Source organism: Perognathus longimembris, chromosome 2, assembly GCF_023159225.1.
Source record: "Perognathus longimembris pacificus isolate PPM17 chromosome 2, ASM2315922v1, whole genome shotgun sequence".
NCBI classification, from domain to species: domain Eukaryota; kingdom Metazoa; phylum Chordata; class Mammalia; order Rodentia; family Heteromyidae; genus Perognathus; species Perognathus longimembris.
The window spans coordinates 127253479-127279069 of NC_063162.1; the positions used below are offsets into that span (position 1 = coordinate 127253479).

Here is a 25591-nt window from a genome sequence, read left to right on the forward strand (position 1 = left end):
ATAATATTTTATTCTCATCAATATTTCATATGCCTTTTCAGTAATATTTATAACTAACAGAGGTCCTGCTTACTTATCATGTCACCAGGTACTTGTATAACTAAACTTATTGTATCTACTCTTTGGTTAAACTGAACATAATAAATTGCATAATTTTAGAATAGAACACAGAACACAGTTGTCCAAGAACCAGCCTGGTGGATTTCAAATGTGGATTATTCATAAAAATAAGAACTAATCTGCATATACCACTTTGATGTAGTTAAAAGTACCAGAAGTTCTTATGTAATGATTAAACTATTCTTAAATTGTACCTTATTTAACATGTTTTCTAAGATGCATGTGTATTAAAAAAGAAATCACTTCTCTCATGCAAATTTATTTTCTTTTTCTCTAACAGACATAAGCTTACCAAAGTCGGCAACAATATGCTACACAGCCGCCTTGCTCAAAGCAAGAGCTGTCTCTGACAAGTAAGTAACAGCTGCGTGGTACTAAATGTCTGAGCAGACTTAAAGGGACCTATTCTCTCTGAGGACTTTCTCTGGAAGTTTCTCTTAGTCTGTGAGAGCCCTGCTTGTGAGCATGCACTTTCCAAAACCTGCTGATCTTTTCTTTCACTACTAGAACTTGGAACTTGGAAATGTGTATCCTCAGGTGTTGTAAGAGTGTGTTGGTCTCTCAAAAGGGACTTATATGAAATTTCATGCCTCTGAAGTGACTTTTTAAGAAAGAGACAGTAGGTATCAAAAGGCCTACTTAGAAGTTATGCAGAATGCTGTTCTTTTACTCATTTTTTGCATATTCCTCTCCCTTCAGTAGTCCATGTCTGGATAATGCAATGTGGCAACAGGGACGGTCATCTCCCATTCTTTGCTCATGAATTCCAGATTAGCTCCTCATTTAGGGTCTGTTTACTTTGTGCCTTCTCAATGGGACATTTGCCCATTTTATTCAGGCAGGTGACTATGGCATATAGAGCTACTCTATTCATCCAAGGAAGATGGGCAGGTGAAAGAGCACTTAACTGTTTTTGAGTTCACAAATGCTTATACTTCCCCAATGCAATCCCTCCATAGCATTGAAATGCAGAGAACAGGAAACCAGCCTCTGCTGTGTCAGACAGGTTTGCTGTTAAGTGTGTGTGCACTTCAAGACCGAAGTAATTTTCTTTCATTCTTTTTTATCCTGTAGATCGCCAGTACCTACTGCAACATCTTTTCTCCCTACACAGCGACTCCAGCTTGGGAGGGCAGGGCCAGGGTTGTCACAGCTTCCCCTGTGGTGTCTGCCTGCCAAGCACAGCACTGGAGTTAGCCCTGGGTGTGAGGTGAGAAAGAGATTGCATGGTCTGGTTGTTTTTGGTTTTTTGTTGTTTTTCTGTTTTTTCCATTCCCTGGGGCAAGTGTCTTGCCCACAGTTTGGGCAAGCACACCCCCTGTCAAACTGCCCTAGCAGACTTGACTGCTACTGAAGCTGCCAACTTAACTTCTATGGCAGCACTGATATTGGGTGGGGAGCCTCCTTCGAAATTCCTCCCAGTTCTGTTTTTAACCAAGTGCGCTCTTCTATAACCTAGTTTCCTCTTTTTCCTAAACCATCTGCCCTCATCAGTCCTCCCTATTTCCCTCCTCCCACTTAAGCAGGTACCTTGTAAAAAATTAGATTAGCTATTTAGACAGAGAGACTTGACAGATAAACTTAACTTCTGCCTTAAAAGATGCTTTCTGCTTCTGCTGGGGTTTTCATTGGCCTCGGTTTAAGGAGCTATTCAGAGGTTCATGTATTGGAAATTTGGTGAGGTCATACCACTGGCTCGCTGCAATTTTAATGGGCCCTTGATGTGTAGGTGCTTCTCTGAGTGTATGTCCAAGCAGTGGTCCCAACTGGATGGTGTCTGTCTTTCTGCTTTTCAGATTCTCTCCAGAGGCTGCATCTCGACGGGGGCTGAGCACAGCAGAGATGAATGCAGTCGAGGCCATTCATAGAGCTGTGGAATTCAATCCTCATGTGCCAAAAGTGAGTCTTTGCATCTCCCCACCCCGCAAGAGTTCGTTAGGATGGCCACAGTGACATGTCCCCGGTAGGCCTGGGTATAAAACAATGGATTTCATCCTACAAATGCTGGAGCCTTGTAGTATTTATGACTAAAAAGTCCTCTTGTAAGAAAAACCTTCAACCTTTGGGCTTGCTTTTGAACTTCACATAATAAGGTAAGTTGAGAGACCTTGTTCAAGCAAACTAGGTCAGTATATCTAAAATTGCCAAAGAGTAGAAATCTTGATACATTTGCTAGAAATTCATTCCTGTTACGTTACACAGACCAAATGTGGGAAATACATTTTGTTGTGAATAAAACTTGTAAAAAGAAATAATAAACAACTAACTGATATGATATTCCATGTCTCTAGTCAGTACTTGGAATAAAATAATAGGGAAAGCCTCAAAGTGTATAGTATTTTGATTGGTGATGCTATTTCTATATAACATAGGAAATATTTGTCTTAGGTGTTGGACACATGGTTGACCCATTTTTAGTCAGTGTTGCCCACATTTATTTATTTATTTATTTAGCCAGTCCTGGGTCTTGAACTCAGGGCCAGGGCACTGTCCCTGGCTTCTTTTTGCTCAAGGCTAGTACTATGCCACTTGAGCCACAGCGCCACTTCCAGTTTTTTCTATCTACGTGGTGCTGAGGAATCAAATCCAGGGCTTCAAGTATATGAGACGAGCATTTTACCACTAGGCCATATTCCCGGCACAACGTAGTTGAACTTTTTTTTTTGTCAGTCCTGGGGCTTGAACTCAGGGCTTGAGCACTGTTCCTGGCTTCTTTTTGCTCAAGGCTAGCACTCGGCCAACTTGAGCCACAGAACTACTTCTGGCCTTTTCTATATATGTGGTACTGAGGAATCGAACCTAGGTCTTCATGTATATGAGGCAAACACTCTTGGGACACATTTATTTTTTTCTAGGTTGGTTTTAAGGAAATCAGATTTGGACAGAGGATATTTCTGTAATCTTTAATTTGGGAAATAGCTGTATTTAGAATTCACCTGTATTTGAGTAACTGCTCTGTGATAAATATGTAACTAAGGGTCACTTTCAGTGTCTAGATATTAAGCCAATTTTTACAAATAAAAAAACTATTCCTGTCATTTATACCAGGTTATTAAAAGGCATTTTTTTTGGAAAAATATCTAATAAAGATTTACTTGTGAAAAATGGTGAATAAAGGCAGTCTATAAGTGTGTAGCAGTACTATAGCAAAAGAGTAGAGGACTTAAATGTGTGTATGTGAGATGATTTGTGGACTTACCTACTTTAATTTATTTTGTTGATCTAGGGTAACAGATAAGTGATCTAATATCATTCTTGAGGTTTTACTCAAGTCTAGATTATATTTTTGCTTAACAGCAAATTGAACAGTAGTGCACAGTGCCATTTCTGTATACAGATGCATTTAGCTACTCTAGTTCTAGTGCATAATAACAACTATGTATTTGTCAAGCAAATATTCTACATTAGGAGTTGTAAATATACATTTTTATATAATATCTTTTTACCTAAGCTAAAACTGTTTATTAAATGTTGATTAAGGCTAGGCATAAAAATTGTCTCAAGTTGCAGTAAACTTAGGACATCCATGAATATTTATGAATATATGAATACTATTTGCTAACTACAGAGCTATTCTGTGAGAATAATAAGGTTCTTTTTGTAGTATTGAGCAATTCCTGGACTCCAAAGTGAAAACTTGAGTTCAAGTTCTGGCTATGATTTACAATCCATACAACTATGGATTTAGCATCTCTGAATTCATCTTTCAAATAAAGATAAAAATACAATATGAAAATATAAAAACTATCTTCTATGATAAAGATTAATGGAGACAATGTATTAGAAGTTTTTGGAAAATACTTGAGCACTATATATTTGTATATTATTAAAATAATATTTGGTTTGTTAGTGCTCCCCCAAACCTAGGAACTAGGTTTTTTTCTATTTTTCCTAACCAGAGTGTTAAAACCAAGCTATAACTCTGTATAATTTATTGATTACATAGTTTGACTGAAATGGTCAAATTGTAGTATAAAGGTCTGATATGGTTTATTGAGCCTGTAGAGAAGAGTATTAAAAGTCACATGATTAGTTTTAGACTGCTACTAAAAGAATTTGACAAAGTCAATTGGCATTCTTGCAAAAACAACATGATTCTAAAAGTGGAAACATTTCAGATATTTTAGTTAACATGTAGTAATTGTACATATTTTTGAGGTATACAATGTGCATTTTAATACATGTATATAATGTGAATGGGTGACTGGCAAATCTTATTTCAGAATATGCATCATTGCTTTGAGAATATCTCAAGTATTTGATTTCACTTTATTTTCTAATTATGAAATAGAGCAGATAGTGTGTTATACTTGTCCTCACTGTTGAAAAATACTTGACAAAACTACTCGGTAAAGAGAAACATTATTTTGACTCACTTTTTTCAGTAAATCATGATGGGGAGAATGTGACAAAATGGAGCAGTTTATATCATGGCAGCCAGGAAGCTGATAAATAGCTATATGGCTTTCTTCTCTCCCCCCCCCCTTTACTCCATATCTGCCTCTAGCCTATGGGATAATGCCTTCCACATTAAAAGTGGGCCCTTCTAGAACTGTAATTGCTGTAATTCTGTCTGTAATCACTCTAACAGATACATCCAGAGATAACCTTACTAATCTAGCAGCTTCTCGGTCCATTCAAATTGACAATCAAAATTAACCATCATAAGTCCACTCCTTGTCAACTTGATAGCCAAATAACACCTGTTTAAACTATATTCCATTCTTACCCTAAAAAGCACAAGTCCATCTAATAATTCAGTTCCATCATTGTTGAAAAGCCCATTAAAAGTCTCCTCTAAAACAGACGGCAAATTCTTAGCTATCAGCCCTGTTTAAAAAAAGTTACATATTCCAGTATAGAGTGGAATAGGATAAATATTCTCATTCCAAAGATGCAGAATAGGAGATTAAAAAAAAAACTAAATAAATAAGACGAACTGACCAAAATAAGGTTAAAAACTATCAGAACAAACATTAAATCCTGTAGCTCTGTGTCCAGTATCTGATGCATATAAAAATGTGATGTAAGCTCCAACTGACATGGAGAGCTTATCCCTGTGTTTTGCCCTTTGCAGCCCATGTGGCCTCTCCAGCTGGCTCCACTTCTTGCCTGAGGCTTTCCTTAGCAGATATTCCATGTTGCTGGCCTCTCCAACATTTTGGGGTCTCTATTGTAGCTTAGGATTTACTGTCAGTTTCCTCCATTTGGAGGATGTCTACAGATATCCTGCCCCATTGCCTGGTATTCCAGGTCTTTCTTTGAAATATAAATGGTAGCCCCCATGACCCCGTAACTATTGCCTTCTGTATACCTTCAAAACCATTATGTAGGCCGAGCTAAGATTGCCTCTAGCTTGAGCAATGTGCAAGTTTTGTTAGAAAACAGCTGCAGCCATCTCTGAGTACCAGGATGGTACTTTTTACCTGTAAACATGAAGAGTAGGGAGTGGTGCTCCTTATCACAACACAAAGCTTGAAAACAAAAACAGTAAAAAGCCAAATTCTGTATTAGCAAGGAGAGACACTTAATCTCTAGAATTTCTGAAGTTTTTGACTGTAGAAGATTAGTAGTGAGGAAACAAGCAAATAGGCTGTATTATTAATCACATTGTACTCCCCTACCAAAATACTGCAACTGTGTCCCATAAAAAGTAGAAACTCCTTAAGGTTCTTCAGTACCCCCTATAAATCAAACCAAACTTGTTTGCCATTTTTCCCAGCTAAATTTTACATTATCATTCTAGAAACATCCTCTCCTCCTTCCCTTTTTGCTTTCTCAAAAAATTCCCACTCATACTTCACCAGTCCCCTCACTAAAACTATTAAATTTACCACCAGTAAACCTGTATCTCTTTCTCCTTAGAATTCGTCCTCCTTTCTTTGTCTCTCACTCTAGCACATTGCCTTTGAACTAGTTCTCTACCTCTTTTGGAGTATATTTGTGGATATTAGAATCTTGATGATGCGAGTGATTTTGAAGAACTAGCTGATTGTACAGTTCAAGAAAACAAAGAAATCTCTAACACATTAGAGGATTTCCCAATCCTATTTAAAGAAATTAAAATTGAAGCTTTGTGCTTGAAGGGAATGGGGTTTGTCTATTTGCTTTGGCAGTATTGGGGTTTGAATTCAGGGCCTTGCACTTACAAGTAGAGTGCTCTACCAACTGAGCCATGCCTCCAGCCTTTATCTGCACTAGTTATTTTGAAAAGGAGTCTTACCTACTACCCAATTTTATACCTGGACAGTAACCTATCTTTTTTTTTTTTTTTTTGCAGTCCTGGGGCTCTGGACTTGGGGCCTTGTTGTTGTTGTTGTTGTTGTTTTTCTCAAGGCTAGCACTCTACCTCTTGAGCCACAGTGCCACTTTCTGGCTTTTCTGTTTGTGTGGTGCTGAGGAATCAAACCCAGGGCTTCATGCATGCTAGGCAAGCATTCTACCTCTAAGCTACATTTCCAGCCCCAACCTGTCTCTCTTATGCTTCCTATTGAAGCTGGATGTTATATACATGCTATCTCACTCCGTTTGTTTTCACTGAGATAGTATCACTGACTTTTCTGCTGGGGATGACCTGGAATTACACAGTGTTCCAGATCTCACCTCTCCAAGTTGCTGAGATTATAAGCATGAGGTACCAGTACCCAGCTTAGTTTCTGTTTGTAAAGAAAAAAAATTATTCATGTGGTGCTGGACAAATAAAGCACTATCCTTACCTGAATTCTGTGCTTTCGTCTCCGCATCATAGTTTCTGACCTTGGGTATTCTCATTGTCCCTTCAGTATACAGATCTGAGGAGTAACATATTCAGGCTGTAGCTATTGCTTCCAGGGATTTGGTAGTTTATATCTGCTTCAGAAGTTTATTGATTGTGGTCAATTAAAAGTTACTCATTTCTGACCTATGTTTGTAGTCATGTTCTGAGTATAGTACTATTCTTGCCCCATTATCAGGTCTTCTCCACCCCAGCACAATACCTCATATCTGTAGTGAAACTTCTCTACACTTAACTCCCTTTCTCCTCAACTTCCCTCATAGTTCCTTAAGTAGAACTGATCCATAAGTGTATTCTGTGTATAAATGAAGTTGTCTCATCATCTTTGCTTTTTCCATTCTTTATTAACCCCATATTACTGAGACAGGATGTCATTTGTGTTTTTGAGCTTTCTGTTACTGTCAATAATACCAGGAACATCAACTTACAAAGACAAAAGCTGTACTTTGGCTTACAGTTTTGTGAAGTTCGGCATATGATTAATTGGCCCCATTTCATTGGGGCCTGTGGTGAAGCAGCATGTCATGACTAGTACACATGGAAATGTCATTCACCTCATGGCTGGGATGCAAAAAAGAAAAGAAATGGGTCAGGGTCCCAACACCCCTTTGAAGGATACTCTCCCCATGACCTGAAGACTTCCTTCTAGACTCTACCTCTTAATGTTTCCACCATCCCCCAATAGCAACAAATCAGAGCAAATTTTTGAACACTTGAGCCTTTGGGGAACATTCCAGATTTAAGCCACAGAATTCCCTTCCTCATGGAGGCTGAGACTACTCTTTTCTTTTTGCAATGCAACAAATTTCCCTGAGTAAACAGATTGTATGGCAACAGTTCCCAATACACATACTTACACACACAGACACACAAGTACACATACATACACACTCACGCTCACAGAACCCCATTATTATTATCTCCCAAGAAAAATGTTTACTGTTTCTATTAAGTTTTGACTCTTTTCAAAACCTTTTCCACTGCTTATGTAAAAAGAAGCAGTTATTTATTTTGTACCTCAGACTACTTCTACCAATTAGCCTTAGATTGTTGGAGTGATGGTCCGCTGTTCAACTATAGGGTGGGAGGAGCTATGTGAGAAGAAGACGGAGGCAAGAGGGAACACACCTGTAGTGTGAGCTGTGTGGCTAGAGGTTCCAATGCCCAGTGTAAATATCCCAAATATCCCCAGCTTTTAAGGTTCCTCCTATAGAACAAGAAGCTCATGTCCACCATGAGCATCATAGAGAGGGCTGGCCAGCTCCCTGGAGTGCCTGGATATTTTGGATGGAGTTGTTTAAGAGAGGAACATCAGGAAACCTACCAGTACCAATGGACAAAAGTGTATCACTTAAAACTGCCCAAAATCCCATTCCCATGTGCCCTTCTCCCTGGACCTATTTGGAGCAGTGTGGCTTGGACAGCAGGCATCCCTGAGCTTGCTGAGGAGTTTTTTACACTACTGAAACTTTTTATTTACTAATAGGGTAGCCTGTATTGGTCAGAATATTGAGATGAGTCTTACCGAATAAAATAGCTATTTTTAAAACTATAAATCTGAGAATATAGAAACTCATGAGAAAATAGGAACAAATACAAGAAATGTATCCAATACCTAACGTATGAAACTGTAACCTCTCTGTACATCACTTTGACAATTAAAAAAAAACAATGTGATGATACTCTATTCTCATTACAATTTTACCCTTTTTCCTTTCACAAAGCTCATCTAATGCTAAGCTAGAAACTCTAATTTCTTGGGGATTTTAGAGGCTTATGGAGGAAACATGCTGGTGATTGCATATGCTAATGAAGTATCTACAGCACATCATTATATCAGTAGAAATTCTATTTCATGCAAGCACTAAAGCAATCCTCTCTTTATATTTTGGTAAAGCTGATTGACAGAGTATAAAATTGCTTTTTAATCCAATTTAGGAAACAATGTGTAGTGGGTTTTAGCATGTGAAAATGCTTGAAGCATGGAGGCAGAAATTCAAAATACCTTGGCAGATTGTATATAATATTGTATATCAATGGCACATTTCAGAAATATTATTTCAATATAACTTCTTTTGAATTGAGTCATATTTTGTCCCAAACCTTTTTTGGATTAGAGTAAGAAGAAGAATGTATTATAGAAAGATGACTCAGAGGAAAATGAAGAGAAAACAGGTTTTAAACCACATCTCTTCAGGAATAGAAACTTTCTCTTTCTTTAACAAAAAGTACTGCAGATACTCTTACCAAGTTTATCCTTTCTAAGTCCACCCCACCTAAGGCCATCTCCACCGACTTTGTCCTACCAAGTTCACCCCACCTCAGCCATTATGTCCTTTGACACCTTCTCAGATTTCATATCCTATTTCATTTCTCCTCAGCATTTGGTTCACTGACAAATCTCCATCACTTACACCCTTGGAGGAGGGTACTGGGAATTGAACCCAGGGCTTCTTCATGCATGCTGTTAAACCTGTGCTAAGCCACACAACCAAATACTAGGGTACTTACCACTTCAAACCACCTGAGCTTCGTGGCATCTTCTCTCCATGCCCTGAACTCTAGGTATTCTCCTATATCCTTCCCTCTCCTACCCACCCCTTTGTGTTGGCTTTAGGAGGACTCTCTTCTTTTGCTTAAAGCTCTCCTGCAAGATTCCATGTAGCTCCCATAGCTCAGCTCCTGCTTTTCTTGCATGCTCCACACCTGGGGATTTCTGCAGGCACTTCAAGCTATATTAGTTACCTTCCCACCACTAAGCTTCTTATTCCTTTGCTGTCTTTATCCCAGCTAAGGACACATGTTATTTTAAGTTCCAAAGCTAAAAATTTCAGTCATCTTTGATTCCTTCTTTCACCCTCAGATTCAGTTAAGCAAGAAGTCTTGGGCAGCAGGACACCTTTCACACCTACTTTTCTTGATTGTCTCTCTTGAAGAGTAGAAGGAAGCCTGAGTTCAAATGCTCCTTCTGCCATGTGCAATTTCTACAACACTGAGCAAGCTACTGAACATCCCTGAGCCTGCTAGTGTAAGCAATTGCTGCCATGACAGTGTTCAAGTTTCACAAGATGATAACTACATATGCCTTGCCCAGGCTTGCCCTTGCCCTGGAACCTCACTCCCATTCTTTGCCAAGTAAATGCTTATTAATCAAATAGATTTATATCTTCTATTTTTGAGAAGCCTTCTCAGATATGTGCTTTCTGCTTGCTTCCTTAGTGCTAAATGTATTCTTAGTGCCTTTACTGAGGAATTCAGTAGGTTGAAGTTTTTGTCTTTCTGTTTTGAAGTTTTATATTTGCCTATTCGTTGCCTCCTTCAAATATTAGGGAGCATCAGCTAAGGATGTAACCTGATTCATGTTCATATCCTTGGGGTAAATTTTGGTTGTTCCCATATTTGTGTTCAACTTTGCTTTATGCTTATTTCTATATTGGTTGGTTGATGACCTCCAATAGTTCTCTCTTCCTGATTTACTACTGTGATTCTTAAAACGCACACACACAGCAGCAACAACATTTTACCTAGAAATGTACTTGATTATGTATTCTCAGTGGGGCACATACACACAAAAACTATAACTCACCTTCAGAATCATATAAACATTTCACTCTCTCTTTGTGCCATTTCTGAGGTTGTAACTCATGGCCTCTTAACTCAGAGCCTTTGTTCTGTCTTGGCTTTGTACTCAAGGCCAGTGCTCTACCCTTTGAGCCACACCTTCTGTTCTGGCTTCTTCTAGTTAAGTAGAGATAAAAATCTTGACTTTTCTGTCCAGGCTGGATCCTCAGATCTCAGCCTTCTGACTAGCTAAGGTTTCAACCAGGAGCCACCAACATCTAGCTCTGGGTTTGGTTATTTTTAAGAATGGGTCTCAATATTTATGCATGGGCCAGCCTAAACCACAGTGCTCATATTTATGGGGTTTTTTTTTTCGGTTGATATGCAGGCTTATGAATTTTAACAAAACAAAACAAAACTTGGCCAGCTCCAAATCAAATCTTCCTGATCTCTGCATCCCAAGTAGCTAGGATTACAAGCATTAGCTACTAAATTTCATGAGTTTTTTTTTTTTTTGTCATTAAAGTTAGCTACTTTTCATTGGATACTTATGTTCAAATACTGTTCTCAGGTACCATGTGAATGCTTCATAAATTGTCATACATAATCTTTCAAATTGAGAACCATCCAGGTGCTGATGTCTCACACCTATAATCCTAGTTACACAGGAGGCTGAGATCTGAGATCTGAGGTTCCAAGCCAACCAAAGCAGGGAATTCCACGTGATTTTCATTTTCAGTTAGCTACCAATAAAACCAGAAGTGGAGTTGAGGCTCAAATGGTAGAGCAATATCATTGAGCAAAACAGCTCAAGGACCAGCATACCCACACAAAGATTGAGAACCAATAACATGTTTGGTTTTGTTGCTCGGTTTTTTTTAATGAACAGACTGAAGAGCAAATAATTAATGCATCTAAGGTCCACTAGCTGTATTGTAGAGCAAGTTTCTGAAGATTTCAAACAGTAGTTCACAGTTGCAGATGGCATACAGAAGGAGGTGAGGCCAGGAGTCTTGGTAATGTGCATCTCATTTTCCTTCATTCTCCAAGTGAACGAGAGCCAGGTTCACCTAAGTGTTTGGTCCTGTTCTACTGTATGTCTTCCTGAGTTCAAGGAGTAAGCTACACTGCAGCTCAGAAATGTCTCTCTTCCAGTGGTACTAGTTTTATTTTCAACTCTTATATTTAAAAAAAAACACAAAAAAACATGTTTTCTGGCTTTTGTCAGAACCAGTAGACATGCAAAACATTGCTATGCTTTATTATCATTTTGTTTGTGTGATTTATATTTTGATGCAACTCTCTAAAATAGGTTATATTATACACATGTCTGTCTATCTATCTATCTACACACATGAAGAGAAAATCTAGCAAAACACCTAGAAAGTATACCAAGAACACACACACACACACAAACACACTTCCTCCTATACATCAAATATTGAGTTATCATTAGCATTCAATCTACACTCTTTCCTTTTATGTTTTATTTTAGTTATTTTTTTCTTTTTTGGACTGTATTACTCCATCTGGCTTGGAAATTGCACTCCTCCTGCCTCAGCCTCCTAAGTGTTGGAATTTCCAGCATTTGCCACCACTCCTGGCTAGTTTTCAATATTTGTTTGTTTTTTTGTAAATATCTACATGTATATTTTATTATCAGAGTAATCTAGGATATGGCACTTCACTTAGCATAATTATACATTTTGTAAACATTATAAATTTTGAATAATGCATACAACAAGGATTATAAATTTTTTCCATGTTTAATTCTTCTATTACTAGTTTTGAGTAGCAACTGACAGTCATTTAAATGTGCCAAGATTTAATCATCCTATATTTTTCACATGAACTTCATGTGACAGTGTTACTGGTAAAAATACCAATAATTCCTTTGTGAAGGATAAATTCAAAGTTATTCTTTCTCAGATTATTATGGAAATTTAGAACCTTAGGAGATCTCAGTAGTCACCTAGAGTAGCCTTAGATGCGCCAAGTATGTAGTTCAACTTTCCTTATCGGTGAGCCAGCCTTTGCTCCATACCTTTTGTGTAGAAAGTACTCACACAGAGACAACATCTCTCTGCCCCTCTTTGAATATCTTGACTTTATCAACTCTTCTTTGGGGCATAAGGAACTAGATTCTGACAAGTACATTTTTGTAAAGCGACTTCTGAAACCTTTATAAGCCCTATGCCCCAATTAGTCTGATTGAGAATCTGAGAAGTTAGCTGTAGGACACAGGCAAGATAGCATATAATGCTGATTTGGCTAATAGAGGCCAAGTCACTAATATAGACAGGCAAAACATGTTCTAGGATTTACAGGCTAATTGATTTCTGCATATTTGTGGATAAGGATCTGCCCTCTTCCATTTATTTTTCTTTTGACAAGTAGTACATGAAATGTTGTTCCATGCTTTTCTAATTTAAATGTTGCACATGTTGAGAACTGATCTTGCCAGTCATTTTAAGCAAGGCCAAAAACATAACACATTGTTGTTATTAGCCTTCGTCATTTGATTAGGGGCAACATTCTCTTTGAAACTTACAAGGGAACATAAATTTCCTTTATACACGTATCTATTTCTAAAATAGATACAATAAGAAGGCAGAGCTGTTTCCTGAGTGAATTTCTTTGGTTAGTTTCATGATACTGTCAACAGCAGGGATGCCCATTTGAGAGTGTCTTGAGAAGTACATTTTTAATTTAATTCAACTTTATATACATATCAGTCTATGTAATGTATATGCAGTACTTTGATATGCAAGGTGTACTGCAGGAGTAGGAAAGAGATGAAGATTACAAATCTCATGCTCTTGAGGTTCTTATGATTCAGCTGAGAAAAGACATGGATGACATATGTATATACATATACATATATGTATACATATATGTATATACGTATATACACGTATATATACATATACATATATGTGCACATTTTATTTGTGCATGCATATGTATGTATGTGTATATATATAATGTATATATAACAGAGAAGACTTATGACTTAGAGGAAAAAATAAAACTTTACCAAACAGCCTACATTCAGGACTACAGATAACCCTTGAAGCCACATGTATTCCACAGCTTACAGGCTGAGTTAAACTATCTGTCTCATACATGTGTACTATTATTTTTAAGGTATATATAGGTATTCTGGTGGTAAAAAATGATTTTAAATGAATTTTTGTCTTCTTGATAGCTCTGTTTGATAGGAAGGATAGCTATGAATAATTACTAGAAACTCAGATTAAAATCTTTCTGGAGTTGCCTTTGGACAAGAAATTTTCTTTCTCATCAATTTTCTCAATGATTGCTAAGAATAACAAATGACCATTTTTCAAACTTGCTCTAAAATAATATGGCTCATAGTACTTTACAAGTTATATATCTTTCTCATGATTTATAGCCTTGGAGTTTTTAAGACTTTCACTGGCTTTTATGTCCATTATAATGGCTTCTATTAAGGCTTCACAAAGGATAGCCAGGATTCCCTCACCATAAAACTCACTTTTTCTATTTATATTATAGCTGATATCATCATAAATATAACCTACCAGGTAATTTTCTGTCATTATTTTTCCCAGAAGGTTTTCATCCTATACTATTGTAAAACAAGATAGAGAAGGAAAAAAGTAGCTTGTAGACTCAAAAAGCCAAGTGGCCAAAAGGTTTTTTTGTAATTTGTGTTTGAAGAGTTACCATCAAAATAACAAACAGCTTTCATAGACCAGTCTGGAAAGAAGTCCTTCTATTGAGGTCTCTTTCTGGGTGGGTGGGAGGTGGGCGGGGGGCTTTCTTTCCCAGCGTCCCCAAAAGTGTGATGTCTGTCACTGCTCTCTGGGTCCTCTCCCCTACTTTCTTCCTCTTCCTCTTTGAGGCCAGAGATTTAGAATCAAAAGGCCTGAATGTATCCTCCCACTTTCCATTGTGCCATATACACCCTGCCCCCAAGCTTGACAGCAAGAGACCCATGTTTAAGGGCAATTGGGTCACACTGAAGGATGTAAATCCTCAGCTAGATGATGAGACTATCACAATCTCCATTCTATGTACCAAAATGCTTTCATCTGTCACTGTCTTTCATAAGTTTCTACTGATAGACACCAGGGATCATCTCTTTGACATTATTGTTTTGAACATCTCTACTTACAGAACTTCTTTTGTTATGTTCATCTTCTAATTGCACACTTCCTTCTCTGGTCTGATAATTTCCATTTTAAAGAAGTTTTTTTTTTTTTTTTTTTTTTTTTTTGGCCAGTCCTGGGCCTTGGACTCAGGGCCTGAGCACCATCCCTGGCTTCTTCCCGCTCAAGGCTAGCACGCTGCCACCTGAGCCACAGCGCCCCTTCTGGCCGTTTTCCATACATGTGGTGCTGGGGAATCGAACCGAGAGCTTCATGTGTAGGAGGCAAGCACTCTTGCCACTAGGCCATATTCCCAGCCCTTGAAGAAGTTTTACATGAATGATTGTGACCCCATTTTTTGTTATTGGTGGTGTGTGCACGTTATTTATTGAGGATGGATTTGGGAAGAGAGATAATAAGGACTAGAACACCAGGAGAATATTCTACATTTTCTTCCATTTCTATTCCACAGTGCACATAAAATAATGAAAATGGAAATGTAGTGTTTGCGTAGTCTCCAGAAAAAATACCCATTCTTGCTCTGTACCACCGTAACTTTGTGGAAAGGAGGAAAGAAGACGTGTAAGTTGAGACCCAACCAGTCTTGAGGAGTCTAAAAGGGCATTGCCATTTGGAATTGGTACTGCTCCTTCCCTTGCATCTTCTTCTGTTCAGAGTACCACACTCTCCTTCCCATGTCGAAGGCAGCTCTACGTGTCTCTTTTTCCATGCTAAAGTCTTTCTCCTTGATTGATTTGTATAGAAAAAAAAAGTAGTAACAGTTGTCTAGTGCAGTTGGTTTAAACATATGACTTCTTGATCGTCATGTGTCCATTTTATAATTTTTAATTTTGGTTACAAAGTTAAATGGTAATATCCTCTACATTTTCCTTTCTGCTGCTTGAGTCAATATTTATGTCTTTAATTAGAATATTTTGGCCTACAAACCTCTGATCCTACTAAAGGAAACTAGTACTGTCAGCAAACTTTGAATTGCTGGATGTTTTAGTAATTGCCTTCAAATGTAGTCATGGAGTTTGATGAAACGCTTATAAATGTTGGTTTTGGGAAAATCAGCGTATTTCAATATTGAATTCCAAATCACTATGTCTTAACACGTTTCCTGCCTTTTTTATTTTAGTACCTACTAGAAATGAAAAGCTTAATCCTACCCCCAGAACACATCTTGAAGAGAGGAGACAGTGAAGCAATAGCATATGCATTCTTCCATCTTGCGCACTGGAAGAGAGTAGAAGGGGCTTTGAATCTTTTGCATTGTACGTGGGAAGGCAGTAAGTAATTTTCTTTCTTCAAACATTTGGGGGAACAATGCTGTGGTTTGAACTCAGAACTCAGGGCTTTATGCTTGCTAGGTGGGTGCTCTACCACTGGAACTATGCCCAAAGAGGAGGCCTCCTCCTTTTTTGGCTCTGATTCTATTTACCAGATAAGATGTACACTTTTCCCCCAGGCTGTCCCCACCATTAACCTCCTCATACTCCATCTTCCACAGAGCTGGAATGACAGGTGTGAACCACTACACACAGCTTTTCTTGTTGAGATGGAAACTTCTTTTTTGGCCTGGGCTGTCTTTGAACTGCAATCCTCCACCTTCCTGATAGCTAGAGTTATAGATGTGAGCCTTTGTGGACTGCTACATTTTTTTTTCTTGTCCTGGGGCTTGAACTTGGGGTCTGGGCACTGTCCCTGAGCTTCTTTGTACTCAAGGCTAGCACTCCACCACTCAAACCACAGTACTACTTTCAGCATTTTCTGAGTAGATTATTGGAGATAAGAGTCTAATGGACTTTTCTGCCTGCGCTAGCTTCCGAAACATGATTCTCAGATCTCAGCCTCCTGAGTAGCTAGTATTACAGGTGTGAGCCACTGGCACCCAACTTGCTAAACAATTTTTACAAACAAAAAAAATACTTAAACTGAATTTACCTTAATGTTCATGATGTACAATGAGGATATATCTAGCTCTTATTTCCTGTAAGGCACATCACTAAGGTGGTTAATTACTTGACACTCCGGCTCCCTACTTTGGTGGATGTTACTGTGGTGATATCCCAGTCACAGCTTGGAAAGACACATTTATTCAGGAAAGGGGGTGCATATGAAGTTCTCTAAGGAACACTCTCCTACCCTGAAAGCCCTTTTTGCAGAACAGCCACAACTCTTTGCCCATAAGGATCTTTGGCATGAGATGAGGCTTTGTGCTAGACACTAATTCCACGTCTTATTGGCTAGATTGAGAGTAGTCACAGTTATCCTGTATTGGAATGAGGTTAACTATCTACAAAAGTTTGACAGGTGTATATCAAAATTAAGGCAGCGGCTATTGAACTGTACCATAGTGTTTGGTAGGAGGCATAGCAATATTGTAATTGTTGGACAGATGTAGAGAAACATAAAAGTAAGCGAATGCTCTCTAGGTTTCTGTCATTCTGTGATAAGAGAGGAGACTGTAATGGTGAGTGAAATGTGCTATTTTCACAGAAAATGATGTGGTCTGGTTTCTAGGGGCAACTGGCAGTATGTGGTAGCTGCCTGGTGATATTCAGAAAGGAGAGGCCAATGAGGTGGAACAGTCAGGGGTAACCTTATAAGTCAGATGATGAGACTTGAACAAGCCTTGAAGAACTGTGACAGTCATATAAGCCAGGACACTGTGAATAAATGGCAAGTGGGGGCATTTGGCATTTGGAGGAGTGTAGACTAAGAAAAAAAGACCCAAGACTATGGATTATTGTCCAATGTGGGCATTGAAATCTGCTAATATTTAATTGAAGCAAAGCCAAGAACAACATGTTGCTTGGTGGTTTTTTTTTCCTTTCATGGGAAAATAAAATAATGAATATTGGAGTCGTCTGATATTTTTTTCCTACTTCACCCCTACTCTGATCAACTTCACAAACAAGTATCTTTTTAATCCTTTCACCCAGTTTATCTTTTCTGCTTCCTTCATTAGATAAGCTCAGTTCCTTTCTGTTCTTGTCCTTCTATCATGCAGTAAGAATTCAACTTGTTGCAGGAAAGGTGGTAACGGGAGGAGGGAGGAAAATGGGATGGGAAAAAATAAGTTGACAGAGATGGGACTCAAGTTGATTGGAAATTATTTTGTAAGGAATTGACAGTGGATTTATTTTTTATAGTTTACAACTGAAACTTGAAAGTGTGTGACCAGTGCTCCCACCTTTACTTAGTAGGAATGAAAGCATACCCAGATGTCTTGTTCAGCACCAGCAACTGTATTTGGATATGTAAATTGTGCTCAGAGGATAGGAGCCTGTGCATGATCTCTCACTTGAGCTCGTTGTTGCATACAAGGTATTCTACCTGAATGAGACAGAAAATTTTATTTATGCAAAAGAGCCCCCAAAGCATAGAAGGAATGATCATGGGAAGCCTCCTCTAGTGGTAGTTAGGAAAAATTAAAAAGACAAATTGGCTTATCAAGTAACATTTGTAGATTGGCATCTTGAAGAGAAACTTACCAATTAAATCCAAGTGATAGGCTCCAATCCCATATTTAGGCCTCAAAAAGGAATAAGGCAAAAGATAATTGATATTTAGTGTTTAGGAATTATATCACCATACAAATTTTAAATCTCCAAAGGAGATAACTGGCAATTGTTTGGAAGTTAGTAGTCAAGTATTAGTGAGGCGCTCTGGATCAACTGGTAAGGATAATGGGACTGAGAATGGGACTGAAGCAACATGAAGAATGTGAAGCAGCAAAAGGAGGTGCAAAAGCAGAGAGAGTAGTTGTATTGGGGAAATTAATTACTTCCAATTACATTGGCAAAATGCTTTATTAGGTTTGAAGAAGATGACATTTTAGATACAAAACAGCATGTTAAACCAGGCGCCAGTGGCTCACACCTGTAATCCTAGCTACTCAGGAAGTTGAGATCATGATTCAAAGCCAGTGTGAGCAGGTAAGTCTGTGAGATTCTTACCTCCACTTAACTACAAAAAAAAGTGGACCTGTGGCTCAAGTGGTAGACTGCTAGCACTAGCCTTGAGCAAAAAACGGCTCAGGGTCAGCACCCAGAGTTCAAGCCTACAGACAGTCAAACAGACAAAATACATGTTAAGGAAATCAGATACCTACAGGAAAGGGAAATTTGACATTTGATCTTCACAGTAAACAATTCCTATAAAAATCAGGTAGTTGTGATGCCACCTAAAACCAGCCACTACCATTCAGTTTCCAAAGAGAATTGTGACATTGTTTTAGAAGAGATCCAGGAGAGTGCCACTGATACACAAAATGCTTGAGATTGCCAGGAACCTTGAAGTGTGTTCTTGTAGTACAGTCATGTGAATTTTGGTCTTGGCATTTACAGCTCTTCACTTACTCCCTCTGGTAATATTCTGAGTTAGACAGGACAAAAATGAACATCTCAACTTTTCAGGAGAAACAGAATCATTGTGATGAGTGCCATGTTGGGAGATTAAGGAGGTATACCAAGTTCACTTTTTCTTCATTGCGCTGAGCAGATTCATGGTAAAGAAACACTTGCTTAGATGTCTACAATTTCAAATTACATTACTACTTGTAAGCTAGAAAGTACTTATTACAGCCGTTCCTATTCTGGTGTTTAGAAAGTTAACCATTTTTAGCTGAGTATGCTAACACACACCTATAATCCTAGCTACTCAAGAGGAAAATTGGTGATATTGAGTTCAAGGCTAGCTTGGGCAAATGTAGAAAGACTGTATTGGAAACAAAATAAAAATAAAAAGAGAGCTGGGCACTGGTGGCTCACACCTGTAACCCTAGCTACTCATGAGGCTGAGATCTGAAGATCACGATTCAAAGCCAGCCCCAGGCAGGAAAGTCTGTGAGACTCTTATCTCCAATTAACCAGAAGTGGCACTGTGGTTCAAGTGGTAGAGAGATAGCCTTAAGCTGAAGAACTCAGGGACAGTGCCCAGGCCCAGAGTTAAAGCCCCATGACCGACAAAATAAAAAGTCTAGGGGCAAAGGGTAGAGTGCTTGTGTGATGCTGAGTTTAGTCCCTAGTGCCAGGAGGAAAGGAAATTTAACCATTTTGTCTAAAATTATATATTTTGTTTTCTAATATTGCCTTAAACATTTCCATATAGAATGAAATAAATTCTATAAGATAAGTAATATATGTATTATAAACAAGGAGACTGAAAATCATTATACTTAGCTGATTTGTGTGGCTACTACTCACTTGAGAGCATCATTTTTTTCACTTTGTATTTATTTGACATATCCTATAATATGCACATGTATTTCCAACAAGCATAAATGTGTTTGTGTATCTATACTATTATGTATGAGTATTTAGAACTAATATATTTCTTTAGAAATGACTTTGGTCTTTTCTACTAAAAAAGCTATAAACCTGTCATACAATTTAGGAGAAAAATGTATCATTCCAACTCCAGGCAGTAGTTTGAAATCTTTTAACATCACTTCCGGATTTGTGCCCATTATAAATTAAATTAAAAAGAGATTCACAGCTCTGTATTTTTTAAACGAGAATAGATTCTAATTCTGAGTCAAGTACTTAATTCTTGGAAACTGAAAAGCTCTGGTGATAGATACCAAATGCCACACCCTGCCAAGCCCTGGGTTAGTAGCTTCCAGGAAGATGGGGAAGCTCCCACTCAGGAAGTCTCCAGGCCTTGGGCCCGAGCAGAAGAGGCTGTACTTCTCCCAGTGCACCACTGGGTGGTGCCTTTTGACATCTCCAGCCTCATTGTTTAGCTTTTCTCCTGAATAACTTTTTTCTTTTAGAAATTTAATGCGATTCCCAGACTCCCACCCAATTGCCTTTTTTCACTTGAAAAAGAATTTAGAGAGAAATGTAGCAGTATCTAATTTCTCCAGGTTCTGGGTCAAAACTGATTATTAGGTTATCGTTTGAAGATTTGAAACAAAATCTTAGACCTATCTAAAGTGTTAGGGGTAGAGGTAGCTCTACTTCTTTTTCTCGTTTGTTTTAATGAATCTATTATGCTAGAGAATTAGTTCTCCTGTGTAAGTAAGTAGGTTTTCCATCAAATAAGTTGGGAAAAAAATCCTCTCATTTCCTTTTATAAGACCCCAAAGTCTAGCTGATGCACAACAGAGATTGGTTGGGTTTGAAACATATGGTAGTTACAGGAGGAGCGGGAAGAAGGGCACTGACTCCTCAACCACAAGTACATCAGCATTTCAAAAGTCTCCAAAATGTTTGATTCATTACTGTCCCAGCCCATGAAATTACACAATAGTTCCTCAAAGTTAAGATAATTAAGAAATGGGGAAAGTTCCACTTTATAAGACTCTTGGGTTATTGTACACTGCCACCTTATCTGAGTTATACTTATTTAAACATTGCAGGCTCTGGTTATCCTCACATATACAAACACACACACACACACACACACACACACAACTGCAAGTATGATTTGAATGAAAGGTCTCATTTCAACTGAGTCTTATTTACAATGTTACCACACTTTATGAGGCTCTGTTTGAAATGGCACATCTTCTGTTTTACCTATATTACTGTGCCTGTCTCTCTCCCATCTTGATTCTTTTCAAGGCTTTATTTTTATGCTGTTTATTTTATTAAAGCAGGGCTGTCTGCTGACCATAACAGTGAACTTTACATTTCTAGTTCTATATATCAGAAGTATGCCATGGGGTAAATCACTTAGCCTTTCTTTGTTCATATTTTTTTCTACCTGACCAAGTAAGACTCTATTTTCTTTCTTTCCCCCAAAGAATCCACTAAATAATGTATAAGATTTGAAGGTGCTGTTTCTTAGGAGGACTAAAGCAGTGTTTCCTTTGAGAGGGGAAAATGGTCCATTGTTGAAGCATAGGATGAGATTGTGATTCTAATTTATTCTCTTTGAACCTAAATGGCAAATGCCCCTCACTGTGAGATGTGGTTCCTAGGGCACTTCCTCTAACTAAACCTTTCCTCCATAAAGCTGGCACCTTTTGGACTACAGAAAAAGGAGTCCACCCCACCCCCTTCAACAGATACAAGCTTACATTCTATAATTTGAGAGAAAGCAGAGATCCTATGAAGCACCTTCCCTGACAGCCAGGTTCCAGGTGTGGCAAGGAGACCCCCCATCCCCCCTTATTGCCCTTTAGAGCCAGGTTGATACTGAATTCATTCAATCTTGATAACTGATTATAGTTTGGATATACCTGAGGCTTTCTTTGTTTATGCTCTTCTTGAGAGATCGAGTGTCTCAATGGTGCCCAGGCTGGCCCCTAACTGAGACTCAAATGATCCTCTTGCCTTAACCTCTGTAGTAGCTGGGACTATAGGCAGAGCGGGCCATTGACCTTGACTTCACCTCAATTTTTCAAGGGAAAATACTGTGTCTTCCTGACTGTATGTGAACCTGTTTATTCTTTTTCTAACTAATATTGAGTCTCTCCTTTGTTGCTGCCATTGTGTTTATGGATTCCCAGAAAAGTTTATTGACAAACATACATATCTATGTATGTATATACATACATTCATTTATGCTTACATACACACATATATATGTACATCTATAGGCATGTATATATGGGTTTGTGCATGTGGATATAGGTAGTACATTTCAACAGAAGAACAGAGTATTGAGGATCACACTAGCAACTATATCTCTCTGTAAAACTCTAGCATTTCATGCTTCACACTCAATTGTGGAGTGTGTAATTCATTTAATAACTAAATCTAAGTTTCACTTACACCCTTTAACAAAGATACAAACAGATCCAAGGTAGAGGAGGTGTAGTACACAAGGAGAAATTAGAATGGGACATCATTAAAGTCACCCCAAGGAAGTAATGATTTTCCCAAGACTGCTTCCTTTCACTTCTTTTTTTTTTTTTTTTTTGGCCAGTCCTGGGCCTTGGACTCAGGGCCTGAGCACTGTCCCTGGCTTCTTCCCGCTCAAGGCTAGCACTCTGCCACTTGAGCCACAGCGCCGCTTCTGGCCGTTTTCTGTATATGTGGTGCTGGGGAATCGAACCTAGGGCCTCGTGTATCCGAGGCAGGCACTCTTGCCACTAGGCTATATCCCCAGCCCTCTTTCACTTCTAATTATTGAAAGAATGTGAATGAAAAAAAATGGCTTTTTGACTTTTGGATTTTCCTCTTTTTTATTTTTTTGTACAGAAATGCATCATGAAAAATTGTTGTCATTCATGGCTGTTATGAACATGGCAGTCAGACATAGAATATAAAATTAACATTTTCATTATTATTTTCTGTTCTACCATTTACACTTGTTAACACACACAGAATTTTTACTTATACAGTGCAACATGGCAGAGAGTATAGGAACTTTTGACTTGGTGGAGAAGGAAGAATGGGAAAGAGAAGCTAACCTTTTCTGATCATCCTGGAGTGCTGTAGTATCCTTTATTACAAATGGAAGCACTTAGTGATGTTAATGGTAGTAGGTACAGCAGGGGTTCAAACTCAGTTATATTACAGATTATCTCTACTAAGTTCCTTGAGATCCTCTTTAGAAGGCAACCTGGTTGAAATTTCAAAACCTATCTTCCATCCTGTCTATGTTAAGGGTGTCCTCTATCTGTTCTGTGGTTCTTTTCCTTTGTGGGTGCTGTTGGACAGCCTCCCAGGGGGTCAGCATTGAGAGATTGGGAACTCAGGAAATGTGTCTCATTACAGAATGGAGAAAATGGTAGGATCATGCCTCGACTTGATTGTGGAAAGTAGAATGTGTTCAGTAACTAAATATCACTTTCATTTAGATCTTTTAGCAGACACACAACTACAATCAAGTGGGAGAGGGGATGGCACACAAAGGAAAGAGAGAAATGAAGTGTCACTTATATGACAGTTTCTAATTCTGCATAGCCAAGATTTCTTGTTTTAACCAAATACATGGATATTTTTTAATTTCTCTGAAATGTGGATTTTTTTCCTTTTTAAAAATTATTATCTTTAGTTGTACAGAGGAGTTGTCATTTAACAAGGCAGTTTATGAATACAATATATCTTGATCAAGGTCACCGCTTTCAACATTCTCACCCATCTCTTTCCTATCTACCCCTTCCCTCACTCTTCTTAATTTTGTAGGCTCTATATTGGATTCCTGACTGTATGCGCCCCCCCCCCCCACTTCTCTTTGTCATTTGATTCACCTACCCTTTTCCTCTGAATCTTACCCTACCCCTTTCAAGTACCCACTTCTGGTGTTTCATTTTTGAAATGTGGATTTTTTTTAAAGGATTTCATTTATCTTTATAGGCATGTAGCTATGTCCAAATGACCTTTATCTCTCCTTCTTTGAACCCCTGAATCCGTGTGTTCTTTTTTTTTTTTTATTGTCAAACTGATATACAGAGCAGTTAGTTTCATACATTAGGCATTGGATACAATTTCTTGTACTGTTTGTTACCTCCTCCCTCATTCCCCCCTCCCCCCTCCCCCTTTCCCTTTCCCCCCATGAGTTGTTCAGTAGATTTACACTAAACAGTTTTGCAAGTATTGCTTTCGTAATTGTTTGTCTTTTTTTATCCTGTGTCTCTCTGTTTTGGTATTCCCTTTCAGTTTCCTAGTTCTAATACCTGTATACAAGGTTTCCAATGTACTCAGATAAGATACACAGATAGTGCAGGTACAACCACAGGAAGGGGATACAAAAGGATCATCAACAATAGAAGCTATGGTTTCACATCGCATGTTGAAAGTAATCACAACAGTGATATAACAGTCTTGCACTTGCATAATCTCTGGACATTGACTAAAGCCACAAGGCTATCATGGAGCCACTGCCCACCTGCTGTGAGTGGGACCAGGAGGTGGGAGTGAAGCTGGCAAGGCAGATACAGTGCCTCTTCCCTTTCTTATTGCATACTTTGTTGGACCCTGCACAGCAGGGTGGGCAAAGGATGGAATTGCAAGCAGAAATTGTATTTGCTGTTTTTTTTTAAGTGAAGCCAAGAGCCTTGATATTTTTTAAGCATTCAGTGTAAATGACAATTGATATGAAAAAGAGATCTTCAGGGTGCCATAAGTGTCTTTACAATCAGGGGGTAGGAAGGCAGTGCAGGAGGAATGTGCATGCATACATTTTCTTTTAAAAATTCTATGTAGTCAGTGTATCTACCATTGCTCCAAAAGGCAGAGAAACAATTAGAAGAAAAAAGACTAAATTGTTGCTCAAAATTCTGCATGCATGGCAAATAGGAGAGGAAAAGAAAAGTTAACACGACTTAAGACATCAACCATTAGATTTCTATGGCTGAACACTCAAGATTATGCACTCCTATGTTTCATTAGAAATTGTTTCCTGACGTGTGTACTGACTTCAATTTTGAATAAAACATAGTATTCAGATTTATATCAACTTTGAAAACTGAAGGTTTATTTATACTATATAAACAGATACTTTAATTATAGCATCTGGTTACATGTGGAGAATCTGGATTTAAGAGGAAAAAAAGGGAAACTTCAGTATAGATTTTGCCACACTTTTGGGATGCTTTCTGAGAAGCTACCATTTGTGAAAAATGCTACTAAAATCCTGTCATACTGTAATTTCAATGTAAAGTCAGTGCTTTCCAGAAGAGATTTTGATGCTATAAAATTGCTGACATTTTTTTCTTCCTTTTGGCCTTTTGTTTGTTTTCTTGATGTGTGTGTGTGTGTGTGTGTGTGTGTGTGTGTCTGTCTGTCTGTCTGTCTGTGTGTGCGCCCGCGCACATGTGTGTATTGTTGTTTTCTTTTTCATTTTCTTGGAAGTCTAGCTGTGTCAAGAAAGATACTGGTTTCTTCAAATCTTTGATTCTTGCTTGTACTAATGGGCAAAAGTCATCTTGTGTAAAATAAAAAGGTCTGACTGAACTAGGGAGAGCCCTTCATTTTAAGAAGAGTTAAAGTCTGGGGTGTTTTTAATGTTTTAATCTCTGTTTAAGAGGTTTCTGCTTTGAGAGGAAAATTGATAACATTTTTACCTCAGCAAACTGCCAGCAAACTGGCTCTGCTCT

General features: G+C 38.3%; 1 protein-coding gene across 5 annotated transcripts in view; it reads left to right on the forward strand.

Moving 5' to 3' along the window:
• St7 (suppression of tumorigenicity 7) overlaps positions 1 to 25591 on the forward strand; it is a 204289-nt gene that overhangs the window by 167011 nt on the left and 11687 nt on the right. For 4 of the 5 annotated variants that reach the window (XM_048340111.1, XM_048340110.1, XM_048340112.1 and 1 more), the window contains 3 exons: positions 401 to 473; positions 1917 to 2019; positions 15731 to 15881. In XM_048340111.1, the coding sequence (XP_048196068.1) occupies positions 401 to 473; positions 1917 to 2019; positions 15731 to 15881 (327 nt within the window). Of the gene's footprint in view, positions 1 to 400; positions 474 to 1194; positions 1842 to 1916; positions 2020 to 15730; positions 15882 to 25591 lie in introns of those variants that run through there. The other variant, XM_048340114.1, reaches the window with a different exon arrangement.